The sequence below is a fragment of the Leucoraja erinacea genome, chromosome 4 (genome assembly GCF_028641065.1).
Source record: "Leucoraja erinacea ecotype New England chromosome 4, Leri_hhj_1, whole genome shotgun sequence".
NCBI lineage: Eukaryota > Metazoa > Chordata > Chondrichthyes > Rajiformes > Rajidae > Leucoraja > Leucoraja erinaceus.
Window position 1 is genome coordinate 5,642,306 of NC_073380.1, and position 22,523 is coordinate 5,664,828.

General features: G+C 44.1%; 1 protein-coding gene across 2 annotated transcripts in view; it reads left to right on the forward strand.

Annotated features, from left to right (window-relative positions):
* Nucleotides 1-22,523, forward strand: part of rad54b (RAD54 homolog B) — a 122,403-nt gene that overhangs the window by 55,390 nt on the left and 44,490 nt on the right. Inside the window, exons 3-4 of one of the 2 annotated variants that reach the window (XM_055633579.1) lie at nt 11,049-11,318; nt 18,491-18,787. In XM_055633579.1, the coding sequence (XP_055489554.1) occupies nt 11,049-11,318; nt 18,491-18,787 (567 nt within the window). Of the gene's footprint in view, nt 1-11,045; nt 11,319-18,490; nt 18,788-22,523 lie in introns of both variants that reach the window. The other variant, XM_055633578.1, reaches the window with a different exon arrangement.

Genomic DNA, 22,523 nt, shown 5'->3' on the forward strand with positions numbered 1-22,523 from the left:
GTCTGTTAGGTTACACAACCACACCTTGTCAACCCTCACCCCGAACATTCCACAGGGCTGTGTGCTGAGCCCCCTCCTCTACTCCCTCTTCACCTACGACTGTACACCTGTACATGGTACTAACACCATCATCAAGTATGCAGATGATACAACGGTGATTGGCCTCATCAGCGACAACGATGAGTCGGCCTAAAGGAAGGAGGTCCAGCTCCTAGCAGCATGGTGCGCTGACAACAACCTGGCCCTTAACTCCAAGAAGACCAAGGAGCTCATTGTAGACTTCAGGAAGTCTAGGGGCGGCACGCACACCCCCATCCACATCAACGGGACGGAGGTGGAACGTGTTTCCAGCTTCAGGTTTCTGGGGGTCAACATCTCTGATCTCTCTTGGACCCACAATACCTCAACACTGATCAAGAAGGCTCACCAGCGTCTCTTCTTCCTGAGGAGACTAAAGAAGGTCCATCTGTCTCCTCAGATTCTGGTGAACTTCTACCGCTGCACCATCGAGAACATCCTTACCAACTGTATCACAGTATGGTATGGCAACTGCTCTGTCTCCAACCAGAAAGCACTGCAGAGGGTGGTGAAAACTATCCAACGCATCACCGGTTCCTCACTCCCCTCCATTGAGTCTGTCCAAAGCAAGCGATGTCTGCGAAAGGCGCGCAGCATCGTCAAGGACTGCTCTCACCCCAACCATGGACTGTTTACCCTCCTCCCATCTGGGAGGCGCTACAGGTCTCTCCGTTCCTGGACTAGCAGGTTCAGGAACAGCTTCTTCCCTGCGGTTGTTACCCTACTTAACTCTGCACCTTGGGTGATTGCCAGTCAACCTCCCCCCTCGGACACTCCTTTCCGCAGTGACTGATCTCCCCCCCTCCCCCCCCCCCCCCTGAAAATTGCACTACTACTGCTGTATATACATATATATATTTCACTGTTCCATTATTCTGTGTAAGATGCTAACTGCATTTCGTTGTCTCTGTACTTGTACACTGCACAATGATAATAAAGTTTGAATCTGAATCTGAATCTGAATCCTTGATCATCGTTGCTGGCTTTGATTTGTTCTTTTCATTACCTTTCATTCATTTGTTCTTTAGACGTTTTCATACCTCTAGTTTCCCCCTCCCCTGGCTCTCGGACTGAAGAAGGGTCTCGACCCGAAAGGTCACCTAATCCTTATCGCCAGAGATGCTGCCTGACCCACTGAGTTATTCCAGCATTGTGTATCTATCTCCTGAAAAAGGGTATTGACCCGAAACGTCACCTATTCCTTCACTCCATAGATGCTGCCTCACCCGCTGAGTTTCTCCAGCATTTCTGTCTACCTTCGTGTGTCTATCTCCCCTTGTTTAATCTGTGTAAGCTTGCACATATTTTAAACATCTTCATTAGATCCATTTTTAGACATGTTTGCTCCAAGGATGGTGATCCATCTCCACTTTTCTGCTTGCGTGTAATCATTTTTGTGAATCTTTTCAGTATGCTACACAAATACATCACCTTAATAAACACATTATGTCCTTTCTAAAGAATGTTGCCACGAAATTGACGTGCAGTTCCAGTTGAAGCAGTACAGTATTTTGTACACGTTTACCATAACCCTGCCTTTTTAAAACTTATATCTATGTGTTTGTATGTTAATTGGCTTTGGTAAAATTGTATATTGTCCCCAGTGTGTGTAGGATAGCATTAGTGCGCGGGGATCGCTGGTCGACATGGATTAGGTGGGCTGAAGGGCCTGTTGCTGTATCTCGAACCAAAATTTACAATTCGCCAAAAAAAGGCTGGAGTAACCCAGCAGGTCAGGCAGCATCTCTGGAGAACATGAATAGGTGACAAGAAGCGTCCGGACCCGAAACGTCACCTATTCTGTTTCTCCAGAGATGCTGCCCGATCCGCTGACTTACTCCGGCTTTTTGTGCCTATCTTTCATGAATAGGTGACATTTCGAGTCACAGTTCCACACTTTATATTTTTATTCTCTAGACATCTTCACATATTCTGCATTTAGAATTTTTTTACTAATCATTTTGGTAACCTTTGAACTATTATCTGGGGCTTGACATCACTTTGCTAACTAATTCACCTTATCTTAGCACTTTACTCCAGCACGTTGTGTCTTTTTTTGTAAACCAGCATCTGCAGTTCCTTGTTTCTATAACCTTATCCCTTGATTGTTGGGGCATTAGTAGGTGACAAATTAATTCGGGCAAGGGAATATTAATTGATGTATATTCATTAATCATGTAAATAGTTAAGTTAATAAAGTGTTAATAAACCACCAGCTTGCATTTAGAGTAATTTGAGTTTGTTTATACATTCGCTGGTATCTAACTCAAAAACTGAAAGTCTATAAAAATGTTAAACATTGTAAAAAAGATTTTTGCAAAGGTAATATCTTAATGGACTTGTAAATTCCTAACCATCTGCAAAAACTTTTGTTTCTTTTCAAGTAAACCTTTCTTAATCACTATCTGTTGAAAAGCATGGATTTGGGCCTCATATTTCACTGCCCTGTATAAGGCTGCATTTCTGAACACAGACTCTTTTTATAGCTGTCTGGACAGGAACAGCAAAGGGCGACTTAACATTAAGTCGAACTTCAGTGACCTCCTGCTTGAGTATGTGTAAACTTTTCATGGTTTCAGTACTTTGAGAGCTCATCAAACTGAGGTACCGTAAAGGCTTTTGAATTAACTTCAGAACAGTGTAGAACTTGCATGTTCTCCCTATGACCATGTGCGTTTTCTCCAGGTGCTTTAGTCTCTTTCCACACCCCAAAGACGTGCAGAATTGCAGATTAATTGGCTTCTGAAAATTACCCCTGTTGTGTGGAGGGTAGATGAGAAAATGGGATTAAGTAGAACAGGTGTAAACTGGTAATCGATGGTCAGCATGTACTCAATGGGCCGAAGGGGCAGATTCCATGCTGCATCATTCGCTCAATCTATATATGTATCCGGTCGTTAATGAATACCTGTACTAGGAAACATATTATTATTATTGTTATTGCAAAATGCTATGTTAATTTATGGGAGATTTTGCATGAAGTCATTTCTCTAAGTCGGGTTGTTTGTAACCCAGGCAGCCCACGTATCTGAAAAGCAACAGACAAGTTGGAACAGATAATGAAAATGGGTGAAAAGTGATGCAGGAAAATGTTGGTGTCATTCTTTTATACCAGTGCAAAACTATGTTTCGAGTCGGGACCCAAACGTCACCTATCTATGTTTTCCTGGGATGCTGCCTCACCCGCTGAGTTACTCCAGCACTTTGTATCTTTTTTGTAAAACAGCATCTGAAGTTCCTTGTTTCTACATATTAGGACAGCTGCTATCTGTAAAGGAACATTTTACCTTCATACTGAACTTTTTTTTCGGTATGTAGAGCATGTAGCTCCAGAGTTCAGAAGGATAGGGCAAACTGCTTGCTGACTAATTCTTCCATTGCAAGTTTTAACTGTCCTTGGATGGAGGAGTGGAGATGGAAGTGCATGTGATAGTTGTGATGTAAATGCCTCTCGGTATTTCTCCTGTCCTTTTTTTCTCCAAAAGAGCATTTTAAGATTTGTCTCGAGCAAAGGGGGATCTTAGTAGCGGAGCAAGATAGGCTACTCCTGCTAAATGCAATGGACTTGAAAATACAGTAGATTGGTGATAAGACAAAAGGGGAGGCACTAGTGTTATAACACTTGTTAAGGAATATAATGTTTATAAACACACATACATGAAAATTATATATGTATATAACACAGCAGTAGAGTAACATGCAGACTTGTCTCTCTCTCCCCGCCCCAGGGACTCGGTTCGATCCTGACTCTGCAGGTGCTGTCTCGCTACAGCTGCCCCGGGCCCCGTTTGTACCCCGGGCCCCGCACTTCTGCCTGTGACCTGCGTGGGGCCTTTTCTCTCCCCGGCCCCGGGCCCCGCACTGCTTTCGGTTTCTCCCCGCTGCCCCGCTCCAAAGATGAACTGGTTGTAGGTGAATTGGCTTTGGTAAAAATTGTAATTGTCTCGAGTGTGCTAGTGTCTCGAGTGTGCTAGTGTTTGGGGTGATCGCTGGTCGGAGCAGTCTCGGTGACCTGAAGGGCCTGATTCCGTGCCGAATCTCTAAAGTAAGAGCCTACAAGTGCCGGAATCTAATTTGAGGAAGGACATTCTTGCTATTGAGCGTAGGTTTACAAGGTTAATTCCCGGGATGGCGGGACTGTCATATGCTGAGAAAATGGAGCGGCTGGGCTTGTACACTCTGGAGTTTAGAAGGATGAGAGGATATCTCGTTGAAACATATAAGATTGTTAAGGGTTTGGACATGCTAGAGGCAGGAAACATGTTCCCGATGTTGGGGGAGTCCAGAACCAAGGGCCACAGTTTAAGAATAAGGGGTAAGCCATTTAGAACGGAGACGAGGAAACACTTTTTCTCACAGAGAGTTGTGAGTCTGTGGAATTCTCTGCCTCAGAGGGTGGTAGAGGCCGGTTCCCTGGATACTTTCAAGAGAGAGCTAGATAGGGCTCTTAAAGATAGCGGAGTCAGGGGATATGGGGAGAAGGCAGGAACGGGGTACTGATTGGGGGAAGATAAGCCATGATCACATTGAATGGCGGTGCTGGCTCGAAGGGCCGAATGGCCTACTCCTGCACCTATTGTCTATTGTCTATCTGGAACAAAGAAAAACAATGCAGGAGAAACTCAGTGACTCAAGCTGTACTGTAACTGTGGAGGAAAAATGGTGTGTTGACATTTTGAGTTGAGACGCTGCATCAGAACGAGCAGAGGTGATCATAAACATATGTCATTTCCAAACTGAACAGCAATACAACCACTTACATTCTTGTCGACCGGAGATTTAATGCAGTCAGTGACTTCATTCACTTTGCTTCTACTCACTTATTAATGGTGTACCAGTAATCAAATTTGTGGTCACAAGAAAAAAATCCGAAACAAAATGTACCATGCTGTATTTTTCAGGCAATATATGTCCAGTGGTAATTGAAGACCATGAAATATTATTATTATTATTATTATTATTATTATTATTATTATTATTATTGAAAAATGCTATTAAAACATATGGAAGATTTTGTGCAAAGTCATTTCCCATGCATTGATTCTGCCATAGTGTGAAATGAAAAAGTTTACTAAGTGGCTATCTCTCCCATTAAATCATTCAGTAGCAAGGGCAATGTTTTTCAATGCATATCACATAATTTATTTAATTGTGGGGCATTTATAAAACAGTAAAGAGCATCAGAATGTAACATGTTTAAGAAGGAACTGCAGATGCTGGAAAATCGAAGGTACACAAAAAAGCTGGAGAAACTCAGCGGGTGCAGCAGCATCTATGGAGCGAAGGAAAAAAGGGTTTCGGCCCGAAATGTTGCCTTTTTCCTTTGCTCCATAGGTGTTGCTGCACCCGCTGAGTTTCTCCATCAGAATGTAAAAGATGTATTTTTAAAAATGAAATAATTATAGGGTTGTCATGGACAGAAAGTGCTTGTATTTTACAATGCTTGTTCTCAAAGAATGGAATAGAATTAATGTTTTAAAGAAAATGGAAGTCTTCCATGCCATGGAAAACAATCTTGAAATATTGATTTAATGAATTACTTTGAGCATACCTTGAGTTGAGCTCTATAACATTATTGTGTTTGGCACTGGTGTCTCAAAAAAGGGTCAATCTCAAAAATTGTGAAGTCCTTTGGGGATTGCGATGGTGTCTCAACAACCAACAGGAAGATTATTCAAAGCAGTAAAACAGCAATGACACGCAATATCGTTGCCAAGGAAACGAGAAAGGCAGCAGGGAGAACAATCCCAGATTCGCCAAAAGGAAACTGGAAGTCTAATAAATGGCACTCGGAAAATCATAAGGTCATAAGGAATAGGAGTAGAATTAGGCCATTTGGCCCTTCAAGTCTACTCCGCCATTCAATCATAGCTGATCTATCTCTCCCTCCTAACCCATAACCTCTGACAACCATACTAATCAAGAACCTATCTACCACCTTTGCCTTAAAAATATCCATTGACTTGGCCTCTGCAGCCTTCTGTGGCAAAGAATTCCACAGATTCACTACCCTTTGTCTACAGAAATGTCTCCTCATCTTCCCAAAAGAACGTCCTTTAATTCTGAGGCTATGACCCCCTAGCCCTAGACTCTCTCTTTAGTGGAAACATCCACTCTATCCAAGCCTTTCACTATTCTGTATGTTTCAATGAGGTCCCCCCCCCTCATTATTCTAAACTCCAGTGAGTACAGACCCAGTGTCAACAAATGCGCATCATAGGTTAACCTGGAACCATTCTTGTAAACCTCCTCTGGACTCTCTCCAGAGCCAGCACATCCTTCCTCAGATATGGTGCCCAATATTGCTCATACTATTCCAAATGCGGTCTTACCAATGCCCTATAGAGCCTCAACATGACATCCTTGTTTTTTGTATACAAGCCCTCTTGAAATAAATGCTAGCATTGAGTTTGCTTTCGTTACTACTGATCCGACTTGCAAATTATTAACCTTTTGGGAATCCTGCACCAGCACTCCCAAGTCCCTTTGCACCTTCAATTTCTGGATGCTCACCCTATTTAGAAAATAATCTAAGCTTTATACAAATGCCTTAAATCTGAAATCCCGTAAACTACTGGAAGCACTCAGCAGGTCAGGCAACATCTATGGAAAAAGAAACTGAGCAGATCAGATAAGATCCGGTCTAAGACTTCTCATCAGAATGGGGAATGGGACACAAACTAACTTGTTTTCCTTGTTTTCCAATTTAGTTTTAGTTTTAGAGATACAGTTTTGGTCCATCGAGTCCACGCCAACCATCGATCACCAGTTCACACCAGTTCTATATCATTCCACTTTCTCATCCGCTCACTACACACTAGGACCAATTTACAGAGGCCAATTACCCTGCAAACCTGCGCGTCTTTGGGATGTGGGAGGAAACCGGACAACCCGGAAGAAACCCGTGCGGTTTCACGGGGAGAATGTACAAACTTTGCCTAACAACATCCAAAACCGGGGTCAAACCTGGGTCTCTGTCGCTGTCAGGCAGCAGTTCTATCAGTTACACCACTCTGATGCCTACTGGCTATGCCGAAGGGTCCCAGATCTGAAACATTAACTGCTTCGCTTACTTAAGATGTTGTCTGACATGCTGAATCTTTCCAGCATTTTCTTTTACTTTTACGTCCTTTCTTCAGTTCATCATTCTTGCTCGAAGCTTAATTCTGTAATATATCAGGTAGGTTTTGTATGCCTTTTCCCATGGAGACCCACACAAAATATGTGTTTGATTTCTCCACCATTTCCTTATTTCCCATTCTAAATCATTTTCTCTCCGTTTGTAAGGAGCCTACATCTGAGGAGAGAAAATCCAGAATGGTCGAAATTTGTTTTGTTTAGTTTAGAGATACAGCATGGAAACAGGCCCTTCGGAGAAAACCCACGGGGAGAACGTACAAACTCCGTATCTGTAGTCAGGATGGAACCCGGGTCTCTGGCACTGTAAGGCAGCAACTCTACCGCTGCGCCACCGTGCTGTGAAGGGTCTCGGATATGAACTCTGCTTTGTTTACCGTAAAACCCCAATAAAATACATTTACATTTGTGGTTGTAATGTGACAAAATGTGGAAAAGTTCAAGGGGTATGAATACTTTCGCAAGCCACTGTAGTACTCCGTACTATATTTCCACCGTCTGCAGTTTTTTTTGTTTACTCTCAAATTGTATCTCGCCGTGTTAGTAATTTGTTGATCCTCCTTTGCTGAGTTCTTGAAAAAAAAAAGTTTCCGCTCTTTTACTGCTATTTCTGGCTACGTCACAAGCCGTCTTCCTTTGATCTAATACTATCTTTAATTTCTCATCTCAATCACGGATGTGTTGCTTTTTTCTTTTGGGGGGTTTTTATGCGTTAAATACTCTGAACTTAGCTTTGTCCTCGCAACTTTGATATAGAAATTTTCCCAGGACTACGAAAGTGACACACAGCTGGGTGTATCTTGTCAGATTCCACCATGGCCATGGTTTGACTTGGAAATGATCAATGATGCATTTAACTGCAGGTCAATTCCATTATTCACTTGCAATGCACAGATAACACCAAAATAATGTGATCACATTTCTTGATATGTTATAATTTCAAAGGGAAATTTCAGTGTATTTCCATAACTAATTAGAGTCATGTAAGTGCGAGAAAGCCTTGCCCCATAAACCCCTCATTTTAAGTCTATTATATCTGATAAACCAGAGTTCTGTGGCTTTCAGAGTCATTCAAGCATGTCTTTCCTTGAAGTGGATTAGACTTTTGGTCTGCAGTTTATTGCCTACTTCCAGTGATACATGGATGAAAGATGAAATCTTTGCCATAAGCTCATAAGTGATGGGAGCAGAATTAGGCCATTCGGCCCATCAAATCTACTCCGTCATTCAATCATGGCTGATCTATCTCCCCCTCCTAACCCCATTCTCCTGCCTTCTCCCCATAACCCCTGACGCCCGTACTAATTTGTGATTCACAATTATTTCACCCCATTGACATGAACAGTGCATAATAACTCAAGTTCTCTGTACAGGAGAATGAACATGTTTAAGTTTTAACTGAAAAGCTGATGGTACTGGACAGGAGAGAAGGAAAAAACTCTGCAAAGTTAGAATTTCACTGATCTGTTTCATTGTATTTTTCATTAGGATACGTGCAAGACTGGGTTTTCTTCAGAGCTGGTGTGTGCATGATTTCTTTAACAATTTCTAAACCTTTCTTACATAATTGCTTGTTAATTTTCTTTCTGAACAACATTGTCCAACATTTAAAAAAAAACATTCCCACATTCAGGGAAGTAAAGTAATACAACTGAATGAAGATGGGTCTCAACCTGAAACATCGCCCATTCCTTCTCTCCAGAGATGCTGCCTGTCCCGCTGAGTTACTCCAGCATTCAGTGTCTACCAACTGAATCTCTGTTCAGTTTAGTTTATTGTCACATGTACCGAGGTACGGTAGAAAGCTTTTGTTGCGTGCTATCCAGTCAGCGGAAAGACAACACATGATTACAATCGAGCCATTCACAGTGTATAGATACATGATAAGGGGATAACGTTTGTGCAAGGTAAAGGGCCTGTCCCACTGTACGAGGTAATTCAAGAGTTCTCCCGAGTTTCCCCTGATTCGAACCCGGAGAATTACGGTAATAGCCGCTCGTAGGTACTTGGGGCTCTCGTGGACATTTTTCAACATGTTGAAAAAAGTTCACGAGCTTACCGCGTTTCCCGAGTACCTGACGTTAGCGTTACGAGCCACTAAGAGACATCCTGAGCTCCGACGTAACTGCTACGCACATTCTACGTACTTACCACGAGTTTGATTTTTTTTTAAACTCGGGAGAGCTCTAGGGTAAACTTGTATAGTGGGACAGGCCCTTAAAGCCAGTAAAGTCCGATCAAGGATAGTCCGAGATTCTGATACAATCTCTCCCAACGCCCATAAACGTGTGCCTTTTAGGAGAAGGTAATGATATCGTTCAAAGGTAGGAAAATAGAGTCAATTTCTCGCCTCAGAAGGGTCTCGACCCGAAAGGTCGCCCATTCCTTCTCTCCAGAGATGCTGCCTGACTCGCTAAGTTGCTCCAGCTGTTTGTGACATTCTTTATAGAGTTTAGCTCAGTACCATCATTTATATTACCTTTAACCATTCAACCACCAGAGAAAAATACTTCCATTTCTTTAAGATGCGTTGGTCACAAACTTTCTTTTGAAGCCTCATCAGCGTGTGTCATTTACCTGCATGGAATGGTTGAAAAGCATGCTGTTCCATTATGATGCTCTTGGAATGTGGGATGTATCGTAGTGGTCCAAATCAATTTTACTTGCTTTACAGATCTTCAGAGATATGCACGTCCAACTTTGGACCTTGGCGAGGCCGTGGTTTTAATGTAAAAGGGATGGGAGGGGAGTTGGGGTGTGAAGGATCAAAGTTAGTTATGGGGCATGTTCACGGCATTCGAATCCCACACAATGTTGCAAGGACATAATTTCCCTGACAATGATGATCACTAATATAATATGTGCTAATCGTGACAGGCTTGCTAGAATGATTTGCACCTGCTCACATTTCAAGAGTAGTGTGATTTGACTCTAGAAGTCGACCTAGTCACATACAGGCTGTGGCCAGCAGCATAATCGAGGACGAGTCGCACCCTCGCCACTCCCTTTTCTCCCCTCTCCCCTCTCCCATCAGGCAAAAGGTATAGAAGTGTGAAAACGCACACCTTCAGATTCAGGGACAGTTTCTTCGCAGCTGTTATCAGGCAACTGAATTATCCCACCGCAACCAGAGAGCAGTGCTGAACTACTATAGACGATAAACAATGGACAATAGCTGCAGGAGAAGGTCATTCGGCCCTTCGAGCCGTTCAATGTGATCATGGCTGATCATCCACAATCAGTACCCCTTTCCTGCCTTCTCCCCATATCCCCTGACTCCACTATCTTTAAGAGCCCTATCTATCTCTCTCTTGAAAGTATCCAGATAACCGGCCTCCACCGCCCTCTGAGGCAGAGAATTCCACAGACTCGCAACTCTCTGTCTGAAAAAGTGTTTCCTCGTCTCCGTTCTAAATGGCTTACCCCTTATTCTTATCTCTTTGGTGGCCCTCGAACTATCCTTGATCGGACTCTGCTGACTTTACCTTGCACTAAACGTTATTCTGTTATTACGTTACACTGTAAATGGCTGCATTGTAATCATGGATTATCTTTCTACTGACTGGATAACACACAACAAAAACTTTTCACTGTACCTCGGCACGCGGGACAATAAACTAACCTTACTGTAACTGATCTTTAAATGTGTAGTAATAATTCAAAAAGCATTACACAGCTGAACTTCCAGGCCAAAGTGTGTGAATGATTTGCAAGGTATGGCACGGTGTATTTGCACTGTATTATGGTATAGCGGGGATCACCTTTCTGATTTGAATTAATGTTATAATCTTCCATTTAATCTGCAGTATAAACGTATTCTGGTTTTTCAGCAGGTCCCTCTCCCCAGAGACAATTGAAACCATCTCAACCATTTGCAGTACCGAAACGACTTCATGTATCGCAGCCAGTAGCATCGCATCAGCCATCTAGATTCACAAAACACAACGAAGAAAATGAACCTGACGTGATCACTGCGTACTACAGTGTCATGTGGTGTAAACAATCAAAGAAGAAGCACAAGAAATGGGAGGGAGACGCCATTTTGATTGTTAGAAAAACATCTGTGTTTCTCAAGGACACAGAAGGCAAAGACATTGGAAAAGGTTAGCACTGTTACATTGTTGTTAAAATATTTTAAACTTACCAATTACAACAACATTAAGATGCATTACTTACAAAATCATAATTTTATTCCTAAATTATAAAATGGACAAAAATCTAAAGGGGCTATCTCACTTAGGCGGCCTAATCCGTGAGTTCTGGTGAGGTTGCCCTCGACTCATATTCGCAGCATGGTCGTAGGAGGTCTTTGTAACTCCCTTCATGCTCGAGAGTAGTCCCCGTGCACTGGAGGCGTCATATAGGTTGCGGCGTATTTTTCAACATGTTGAGAAATGCCCGCGAGTAAAAAAGGTCGCCATGGAAAAAATCGATACTTTTTTTACTGGTAGGTTTAGGCATAGTAGGTCGGCATGTTAGTCGTAGGTAATCGAGGGTAGTTGGAGGTAGCCGTAGATAGTCATCATCATAGTCGAAGGGAGGTCGAAGGAGGTCGTCTTCACTCTCCAATTTGCCAGAAGTTTGTCGAAGCTAGTTGTAGCTAGTTGAAGCTAGTCTTCAACATAGTCGAAGGAGATCTTCAACATGATATTTTTTCAAACTCCTAAACTCTTCTAAACTCGCCAATTAGGTCGCCCAAGTGGGACAGCCCCTTAATAAAAATGGTACAGCAAAGAATATTTAAAATTATGAAATGCTCAGTGTTGACACTGCACATAAATGGATGAGTTAATTTAATTATTTTTATTTAACGATTTGGTAAATGCACTGAAGATGAGGGGCGGTTGTAGCAACAATTGGTGACTTGTTGACTATATACATGAACTTGGAAAGCGACAAGTTACGACCAGGTAAGACAATTCATTCGCAGGTACCTGTTGCCGGTTGACGTAGGTAGTCGCCAATGGAATTCGCCGAAGTCAGCACCGGTGACAACCTACGACAAGCCGACTGTCGCCGAAAAGTTTTCAACATTTCAAAATCCAGCGGCGACCAGAAAAACGCTATGATTCTTTGGGCGACTGAGGAGCCCATACAGGCGACGCCCCGGCGACCATGTGGCGACAGCCTAGTCGCCTGTAGTCGCCTAAAAAAATCACCTAAGTGGGACAGGCCCATTATTCAAACCAGAAAGTATAAGAACCTGTTTGTATGACCTACTGACTGTTCCCAGCATTTTCTGTTTGATTACTCATTTACAATCTCAGCTTTGGCTTTTTCATTGATTTATTTCCCTCTCCTTGCTGCCTGCATACTTGGGCAAACGCCCGTAGAAGACTTGTGCTTCCCTTTTTATCTCGACTGCCATTCTTTTATACTCTCTCTTATTGTTTGTCTTATTTTCCTTTTCATTTCTCGTCTCGGTTTATTGCATTTATTTTGGTTTGTATCATGTCCCGTCTTTTTACATAGGTATGTTTCAGTTATCACAACTAGATTTCTGATTATCACAACAGAACTAGTACTACAGCTCACCAGGGCCTGTCCCACTTGGCGGTCATTTACGCGACAGGCCGGTAATGACTGACGCGCGACTGTCGTGCACGTCATCATGTGTCCGCACAGCCTTCTGGAGCGCGTGACGTCATTTGAAGATAGACACAAAATGCAGGAGTAACTCAGCGGGATCGGCAGCATCTCTGGAGAGAAGGAATGGATGATGTTTCGGGTCGAGGCACTTCTTCAGACTGAAGAAGATATAGATAGATAGATATAGATATAGATAGATATAGATATAGATATAGATATGCCATTTATTGTCACTATACATGTACAGTGAAACTGAAAGCTGCTCGTACTCAGTGCATACATACAATTTAGCACAAAAAACAAGAAACAGAAAAAACAAAAAACAGAAGGGAGATGGGGAGGGGGGGGGGGAATAGGTGCACAAATTCTGCGGCGCTACATACATATATACATATATACAGATGGAAGTCCGTGTTGGGCGGTGTAGTCAGTGCATGTGTGAATTTGAATTTATAGTAGTTATAATTCTCGGAAAGCAACTATTCCTGAGTCTGTTTGTCCTGGATTTGATGCACCTATAGCGCCTTCCAGAGGGCAGCAGGTCGAACAGTCCAAACGCAGGATGGGAGCTGTCTTTGATGATCTTCTTTGCCCTGCTAAGGCAGCGGGAGGTGTAGATGTCCATCAGGGAGGGGAGAGGGCAGCCAATGATCCTCCGCGCTGTCCTGGTTACCCTCTGAAGCCTCTCCCTGTCTGCCATGGTGCAGCTGCCATACCATGCTGTAATGCAGTATGTCCGCAGGCTCTCGATGGACGAGCGGTAGAAGGTCAGCAGCAGGTTAGAGTCCAGGTTGTGCTTCCTGAGGACCCTCAGGAAGTGCAGCCGCTGCTGAGCCTTCTTGATGACCGCTGTCGTGTGTTGTCCGTCCAGGAGATGTCAGCAGCGATATGGACGCCGAGAAACCGGAAGGTGTTGACCCTCTCCACACACTCGCCGTTGATGTGTAGGGGGGCTAAGTCGGTGCTGTGCCTCCTGAAGTCGACAATGAGCTCTTTTGTTTTTCTGGTGTTCAGAGTCAGAAGGGTCTCGACCCGAAACGTCACCCATTGCTTCTCTCCAGAGATGCTGACGGTCCCGCTGAGTTACTCCTGCATTTTGTGTCCATCTCTAATCGTCTTGGCCCCGCTCTGGGAGTGGGAGTGGGGGCGGATTTGGATCCGCAGCGGCCGTGAGCCCGAGGCCGAGCTCGGCGATCGCTTGCCTGCTTTTGCTGCTGCTGGAGGTGAGACGTTGCGCCGCACCAGGGTGTCCCACTTGGCCGTCATTTACGTGCAGCACAAAATCCTGGAACGCTGTGCGATACCACGCGCAGCTCCACACTACTCCACGCCACTCCATGCGCCCATCCCACGCTACCCACACGCTACCAGGTCGCGTAAATGGCGCGCAAATGACGGCCAAGTGAGACAGGCCCTTTATTCACCACAACACATGTGCTTCCATACATGCAGTTTAAACTTGTTCCTCAAAGTCTCTCTTATTCAGCTCCAATTTATTACTTTTCAAATTTCTTCAGGGTTTCTCTCTAACATTCCCACTGTTTTAGTTTCAGTTTAGTTTATTGTCACGTGTACCAAGTTACAGTGAAAAGCTTTTGTTGCGTGCTATCCAGTCAGCAGAATGACAAATCAAGATTACAATTGAGCCGTTTACATCATAAGTGAATAATTTTGAGTGCAAGGTAAAGCCAGTAAAGTCCGATCAAAGATAGTCCTAGGATCACCAAAGAGGTAGATCAGCAATACTGAAATGTCAATGCTTTTATTCACCTCTTTCTATTACTAATGAGTAGTGTTCATTCCAACCTCTGCCGCCCAGCCACTCTGTTGCAGAAAACGTACCTTCGTTGGCTTAAGACTATTTCATCACACTCTCTGCTAGTGTCTTTGATTCTTTCTTCCATAGAATTGAGGCTATCCAAAGTAGTACATGGCCTATCTTTCATATCGTTCTGCTCCCATTTGACTGCATATTAAACAGTGTTGCTTTCAAAATTATCATCCTTGTTTTCAGCTTCATCCACAACAGTGACTTTTCATGTGTATCCTTATAGTGCAATCATAATCTGAGCTCACTATGTTACTTGATTTGTGGACTCTTGATCAAATCAGTCTGGAGAAGGGTCCCGACCCAAAAACGTCACCCATCCTTTTTCTCCAGAGATGCTGCCTGTCCCGGAGAGTTACTCCAGCATTTTGTGTCCATTCACTGGAATTTAGAAGGATGAGAGGGAATCTCATAGAAACATATAACATTGTCAAGGGATTGGACAGGCTAGATGCAGGAACGTTGTTCCCGATGTTGGGGGAGTCCAGAACCAGGGGGGTCACAGTTTAAGAATAAGGACTGAGATGAGGAAAAACGTTTTCATTCAGAGAGTTGTGAATCTGTGAAATTCTCTGCCACAGAAGGCAGTGGAGGCCAATTCACTGGATGTATTCAAGAGGGAGTTGGATATAGCTCTTAGGGCTAACAAAATCAAGGGATATGGGGAACAAGCAGGAACAGGGTACAAATTCTGGATGATCAGCCATGATCATATTGAATGGCGGTGTTGGCTCGAAGGACCGAATGGCCTACTCCTGCACCAACTTTCTATGTTTTTATCTTCTGAATATGATCACATCAGCATTGATGAACATGCCATCAGAGTCCAAGGCTCAGAGCTGACTAGTTTCCTAATTAAAAATTTCCCTTTTGCACTTTCTTGTTAGCTGGTTGGCAGGCAACAATAGCTTTTCACTGTACCTCGGTACACGTGACAATAAACTAAACTAAACTAAACATTCTTAAAATCTACCCTTTTGTCCAGGCTTTTGGTTGACTGCTTACATATCTGCCCCTGACCTGGTGTAAAATATGTTTTGATTAATCTTGCAACGTCTTGATATGATAAAACCATAAATACGTACAAGATTTTAATTTTTGTTTTCATTTCACAAATAAACCTCTCGTCTTTTGAACATACTGACTTTATATTTATTGAATACATATTGAACGCTCGTTCTTTGTTGCTTCAGCCCAATTTACTCTGCTCACTGGATTTCTTCTCCCTTTGATGTTGACAACTTAAATTAAGGAACAGGAAATTAATGGCAGCACTGCAGATGCTTATTACAGATTTCCAACGGATATGAAGGAAGTGGAGGGATAATGTGAACTTAAAATTAACAGTTAGACTTCATTTAGATTCAAATGTGGATTAAGAGTGAATGGTAAAGAACTCAATTGAGAACCAAAATGTCCTCATTTGTAATGTATACTAGCCCAGGAAGGAGTGATACAGTGTGGAAACAGGCCCTTCAGCCCAACTTGCCCACACCGGCCAACATGTCCCACATACACAAGTCCCACCTGCCCGCGTTTGGCCTATATCCCTCCAAACCTATCTTAAACGTTGGGAATGCCTCAACTACCTCTTCTGGCAGCTCGTTCCACACATCCACCACCTTTTGTGTGAAAAAGTTACCCCTCAGATTCCTATTAAATCTTTTCCCCTTCACCTTAAATCTATGTCCTCTGGTCCTCGATTCATCTACTCGGGGCAAGAGATTCTGTGGAATTCATTGCCCTGGAATCTGTGGAATTCATTGCCACAGACATCTGTGGGGGCCAAGTCAATGGATATTTTTAAGGCGGAGATTGACGGAATCCTGATTAGTACGGGTGTCAGGGGTTTTGGGGAGAAGGCTGGAGAATGGGGTTGAGAAGGAAAGATAGATTGAATGGTGGAGTAGACTTGACGGGCCGAATGGCCTGATTCCGCTCCTAGAACCGATGAACTTATCCAATCAAAGAATTCTGATTTCAAATAGGCAGGTAAGAGTTCATCTTGGCATCATGTTCAACACAGACGTTGTGGGCCAAAAGGCCTGTTTCTGTGCTGTGCTGTTCTGTGTAGTTAAGGCAGACTACAGCAGAAATGGAAAAGCTGAAATAAAGACAGAAAAAAATGGAATTGCTCACTCTCAAATTCAGCAATCTTATTTTTGAAAAATATCCTTTCAATAGGAGGGAACGCACCAGAGTTTTACTACTCACTTTCTCACAGTTCCCACCGTTGTTTCCTTTAGAAATAGTCATTATTTAGCTGGATTATCTCATCTAATAGCTGGTTGGGATTCTTTCTCCATCACCTTACCTCTTCATTTTGATAGTACATATTGATATTGCACGTAGCAATAATAATAATAATATCAATATGCATTGATCGCAATGCCTTCGCTATCCGAAACCTGTGTGGTGCGTCTGCTACACATAATCAATACTCACACCTTTGCTCCCAAAAATTTGAAATATATTCAGTCCTTGTATTGCAAAATGGCAACACACAAGTCCTTCCCTTTAAAATATAAATAGTGGTTAGACAAAAATACTTCCAAATGAATAAAAATAAGCCGGAGTTATATTCATCATATTTTGCTTGTGCAGTTTACAATTCAATGGTATGAACATTGAGTTCTTCAATTTGAGGTAACCACCTTTCTCACCTTGTGCTTCACCTGGACTCGCACCTCTTTCTCCCCTCCCCCGCATCAGGCAATTATCCCTGTCCCGCCTGCAATTGGTCCAAAACGGCGCAGCGAGACTTCTGACGGGTACCCATAAAAGGGACCACATCACCCCGATTCTGGCCTCTCTCCACTGGCTCCCAGTATGGTACAGAATCAACTTCAAGTTCCTCCTATATGTATACAAAGGCCTTAACGGGCTTGCCCTCACATATATAAAAAATCTGCTAACCCACCACTCTACCTCCAGGTCCCTCAGGTCGGCTGACTTGGAGCTACTGACCATCCCGCGGTCCAGGTTTAAGCTCAGGGGCGACCGCGTTTTTCTGCCCCCTCCATCGACTCCTTTAAGTCTAGACTTTAAACCTATTTCTACTCACAAGCGTTTCTTGAGGTCCTCTGAGGGAGCGCTGTATGTATGTATTTATGTATTTATTGTTAGATCTATGTACCATTGTATGTAGCACATTAGTACCTGCACTGATGTAAAGCACTTTGGTCAACGAGAGTTGTTTTTAAATGTGCTATAGAAATAAAATTGACTTGACTTGACTCTCCTCCCCCACATACATTCCTTCCTCTTGCTTCACAATTCACAACTCTTCAATGCTTTTCTCTCACACCTTCTGTTCTTTTACCTCTGGCCTTTGTTCAACTATCTTGTCTATCACAATCCCCCCTCGCCCTTGTTCACCCATTACCTGCCACACTTTGTCCTGCCCCTCTTCTCTTCCTGCTTTTCTCCGCCCCCCTCTACATTCAGTCTGAAGAAGGGTCCCGACCCGAAACGTCACCAATCCATGTTCTCCAAAGATGCTGCCAGACTTGCTGAGCTACTGCAGCACTTTGTGTGTTTTTATTTTTGTAAACCAGCACGTGTCGTTCCTTGTTTCTGCATTTCAGCTGGAATTGTATTTATTCAAAGATAGACACAAAAAAATGGAGTAACTCAGCGGGACAGGCTGGAGAGAAGGAATGGGTGACGTTTCAGGTCGAGACCCTTCTTCAGATTGATCTGCAGTCCGAAAAAGGGTCTCGACCCGAAACATCACCCATTCCTTCTCTCCAGAGTCCCTCTGAGTTACTCCAGCTTTTTGTGTCTATCTCTGATTTAAACCAACATCTGCAGTTCTTTCCAACACATTATATATTTATCCATATAATTTTCTTTCAGGAACAGGATACAAATTAAAAGAACTCGCAAGTCTTTCTGAGGGCCAGACTTTATTTGTCAGTGGAAAGGAGATTGAGATTATGGGAACAATTTCAACAGAGGACTTTATGAGTGGTTGCTGTTTCAACGCCGCCTCTACTGCTGCTTCTTCAGACCCGTCACTGGCGAACTCCTTGCAACAGCCTTTGCTGAAACAGTTTACCACCCCGTTGAGAGATGCCTCTGGATTCAGCCAAGTTGAAGGCCTGAAAAAACCCTCTGTGGACTGTAAACCAAGGCACGATCCAACTTCACCAAGTAAGCATCACACCTAGACATCCCTGGTGGCTGCTGGTTCAACAGTGACAATGTGAAATAATCCCCAACACTGCTATTAACTGCTGTATCATATACTTCTCCAACAGGCGGATGTGTCTAATAGCACACTGGACAGATCCTTCGGTCCCCGGCATCAATCAAGGACCCACTCACACTTCTCACTTTCCGCACATTTTCCTCCGTTCCCTCAGGGATTTCACCACTCGTCTGCATCCACTGGGTAACTCACCATGGTCACCTGACCTGGCAACCTCCATGTCTTTGGGATGTCTTTTCAAGAGAGAGTTGGAAGTAGCTCTTAGGGCAAAAGGAATCAAGGAATTATGGGGAAAAAGCATGATCGTGTTGAATGGCGGTGCTGGCTCGAAAGGCCGCAAGGCATTCATCCTGGTGGTGAATCTCTGGAATTCTCTGCCACAGAAGGTAGTTGAGGCCAGTTCATTGGCTATATTTAAGAGGGAGTTAGATGTGGCCCTTGTGGCTAAAGGGATCAGGTGGCATGGAGAGAAGGCAGGTACAGGATACTGAGTTGGATGATCAGCCATGATCACATTGAATGGCGGTGCAGGCTCGAAGGGCCGAATGGCCTACTCCTGCACCTATTTTCTATGTTTCCTGCACCTATTTTTCTATGTTGGAGGAAATCAGAGCACTTCAAGGAAATTAAAAGCCCTGTCCCACTATACGAGTGAATTCAAGGGCTCTCCCGAGTTTAAAAAAAAAATCAAACTCGTGGTAAGCACGTCGAATGAACTTAGCGGGTACGTCGGAGCTCGGGGATGTCTCTTAGCGGCTCGTAACGCTAACGGCAGGTACTCAGAAAACGCGGTAAGCTTGGGAAGACTCATGAAGATTTTTCAACATGTTGAAAAATGGCCACGAGAGCCCTGAGTACCTACGAGCGGCCATTACTGTAAATCTCCGAGTTCGAATCAGGGCAAACACGGGAGAACTCTTGAATGAACTCGTACAATGGGACAGGGCTTTTAGGCATTCCCCGGAAAAATGTGCAAATTTCAAGGAAGGCAATGAGATGCTGGAGCTGTGAGGCAGTATCCCTCTAGTTTTGAGTTCAGAGATACAGCATGGAAACAGGCCCTTCAGCCCACCGAGTACCGAGTCCATGCCTACCATCGATCACCCATTTAAGCTGTGTTATTCCGCATTCAGTACATGCTCAGCAGCCAATAAATCTACAAAGCCGCACGTCTTTGGGATGTGGGTGAAACCGGAGTAGCCGGAGGAAACCCACAAGGTCAGAGAGAGAACATGCAAACTCCACACCGAAAACACTCGAGGTAAGCATCGAAGTCGGGGCTCTACCGGCTGCATCACTGCACCATTGACATAATCCAATAGAAACATTGAAAGTAAGTGCAGTAGTAGGCCCTTCGGCCCATCGAGCCAGCACCGCCATTCAATATGATCATGGCTGATCATCCAAAACTAGTACCCCATTCCTGCTTTCTCCCCATATCTGCTGATTCCCTTAGCCCTAAGAGCTATATCTAACTCTCTTGAATACAATGTTGTATGCCAGGATCCAAATTTGGTATTTCAATTTAGCCAAGTTAATTTATCAAGATGTGGACTCTTATACATCGGCGAGACCAAACGCAGACTGGGCGATCGTTTCGCGGAACACCTTCGCTCAGCCCGCGTGAACTAACCTGATCTCCCGGTTGCCGGACACTTTAATTCTCCTTCCCATTCCTACACACACCTTTCTGTCCTCAGTCTCCTCCATTGTCAGAGTGAGGCTAAACACAAATTGGAGGAACAGCATCTCATACTTTGCTTGTGCAGCTTACAGCCCAGTGGTATGAATATTGATTTCACTCACTTCAGGTCGCCAAGGCATTCCCTCTCTCTCTATCCCTCCCCCACCCAAGTCGCACCAGTTTCTCATTTTCACCCTACAAACAGCTTACAATGGCCTGTTTTATTTATAATTGTTACCTTTTTTGCGTATCTTTCATTCATTGTTATTTATCTCTCCACATCACAGCCTATATCTCTCGTTTCCCTCATCCCTAACCAGTCCGAAGGAGGGTCTCGACCTGATACATCGCCCATTCCTTTTCTCCAGAGATGCTACCTGTCCCGCTGAGTTACTCCAGCTTTATCTTTAATTTATCTTAACTACATGGTCTTTCAGGCAGTGTGATGGTTAGGTTAAGGGGTTCAACACTCCAATGTAAGAGAGAGAAATTAGCTGTAGTTACCACTTTTGATTACTGTGTACAATACAATACAATACAATACAATACAATACAATACAATTTATTTGTCATTTGAACCCCATTGAGGTTCAAACGAAATGTTGTTTCTGCAGTCATACACACAAGAAAGAACCAAGACACAACACAATTTACACAGACATCCATCACAACGCATCTCCTCCTCGCTGTGATGGAAGGCAAAGACTTATCTCTCCCCTGCACTCCTCATTCCCCTCCTGATGTCAGAGTCAAAGCCCCCGGCGGGCGATGGTAATTGTCCCGCGGCCATTTACGCCGCGCCGGGTGATGCAAGGCCGCGCTCCGGGTCTTGTTGTTGGAGCCCCCGGCGGGCGCTAGCAAAGTCCCGCAGCCATTCCAAGCCGCGCCGGGCGATGATGTAAGGCCCCGCTCCAGGTACTCTTCAACCCCGCAACTCGGGCGGGTGAAGTCGCCGTTGCGGAAGCCCCGAAAAGCGGTCTCCCAGCAGGGACCCGCAGGCTCCCAGTGTCACTGTCCACCAGACCTGCGTTAAGCCTCCGAATCTCCGGGGTCAGGTCGCAGCCGAGCGCCACCACAGCTCCACCCGCTCCGAACTCGGCCAGCTCCACGATGGTGAGTAGGTCCGCAGGCTCCGCGACTGGAGCCCCAGGTCGTTCCTGCTGGAGGCCGCTCCACGGTGCTCGGCCCCAACGACAACGGAGACCCGACAGAGAAAAGGTCGGGTTCTCCGTGCAGGGGATAGATTTTAAAAGTTTCCCCCACCCCCCGCCCCCCACACACATACCCACACACATACACAAAAAAAAATAATAAAAACTACATTCAAACGAGACAAAAAATAATAAAAAGACAGACGGACTGCAGAGGCCCCCGCGACGTGAGTCGCGCCGCCCACCGTGTGGAGGCATTTGCATTTGCTAAAAATATATCCACGTGAATATTTGTGTTTGTCTGCAATGTACTCTAGATAGAATCGCCTTTTATGCTCAGCCTGACGACTTTTTCAATTAAATAGTTTGATGGCACTAACTGCCTGAGGGAACAGAGAAATGCCGGAATCCAATGAGAGAAGACACAAAGTGCTGGAGTAACTCAGCGGGTCAGATGGCAAACCTGGAGAACATGGATATGTGACGTTTCGGGCCGGGATCTTTGTTCAGACTTGAAGCGTCACCCATCCATGTTCTCAGGGATGCAGGCTGACCCGCTGATTTACACCAGCATTCTGTGTCATTCCTTGGTAAACCAACATCCTAACTGTCACTGTATGTCATGTTGTCACTTGCGGGCGGAGCACCAAGACAAATTTCTTGTATGTGAATACTTGGCCAATAAACTTATTCATTCATTCATTCATCTGCAGTTCCTTGTTACTATACTCCAAATGAGGGATTGTCTTAAGAAAAGGGGGGAAAATTGAGTTAATTTAAAAAAAAACATCAAACTTTCAGCAAATCCTTTTAGCTTTCACCATTACCAGAACATGCACTCTG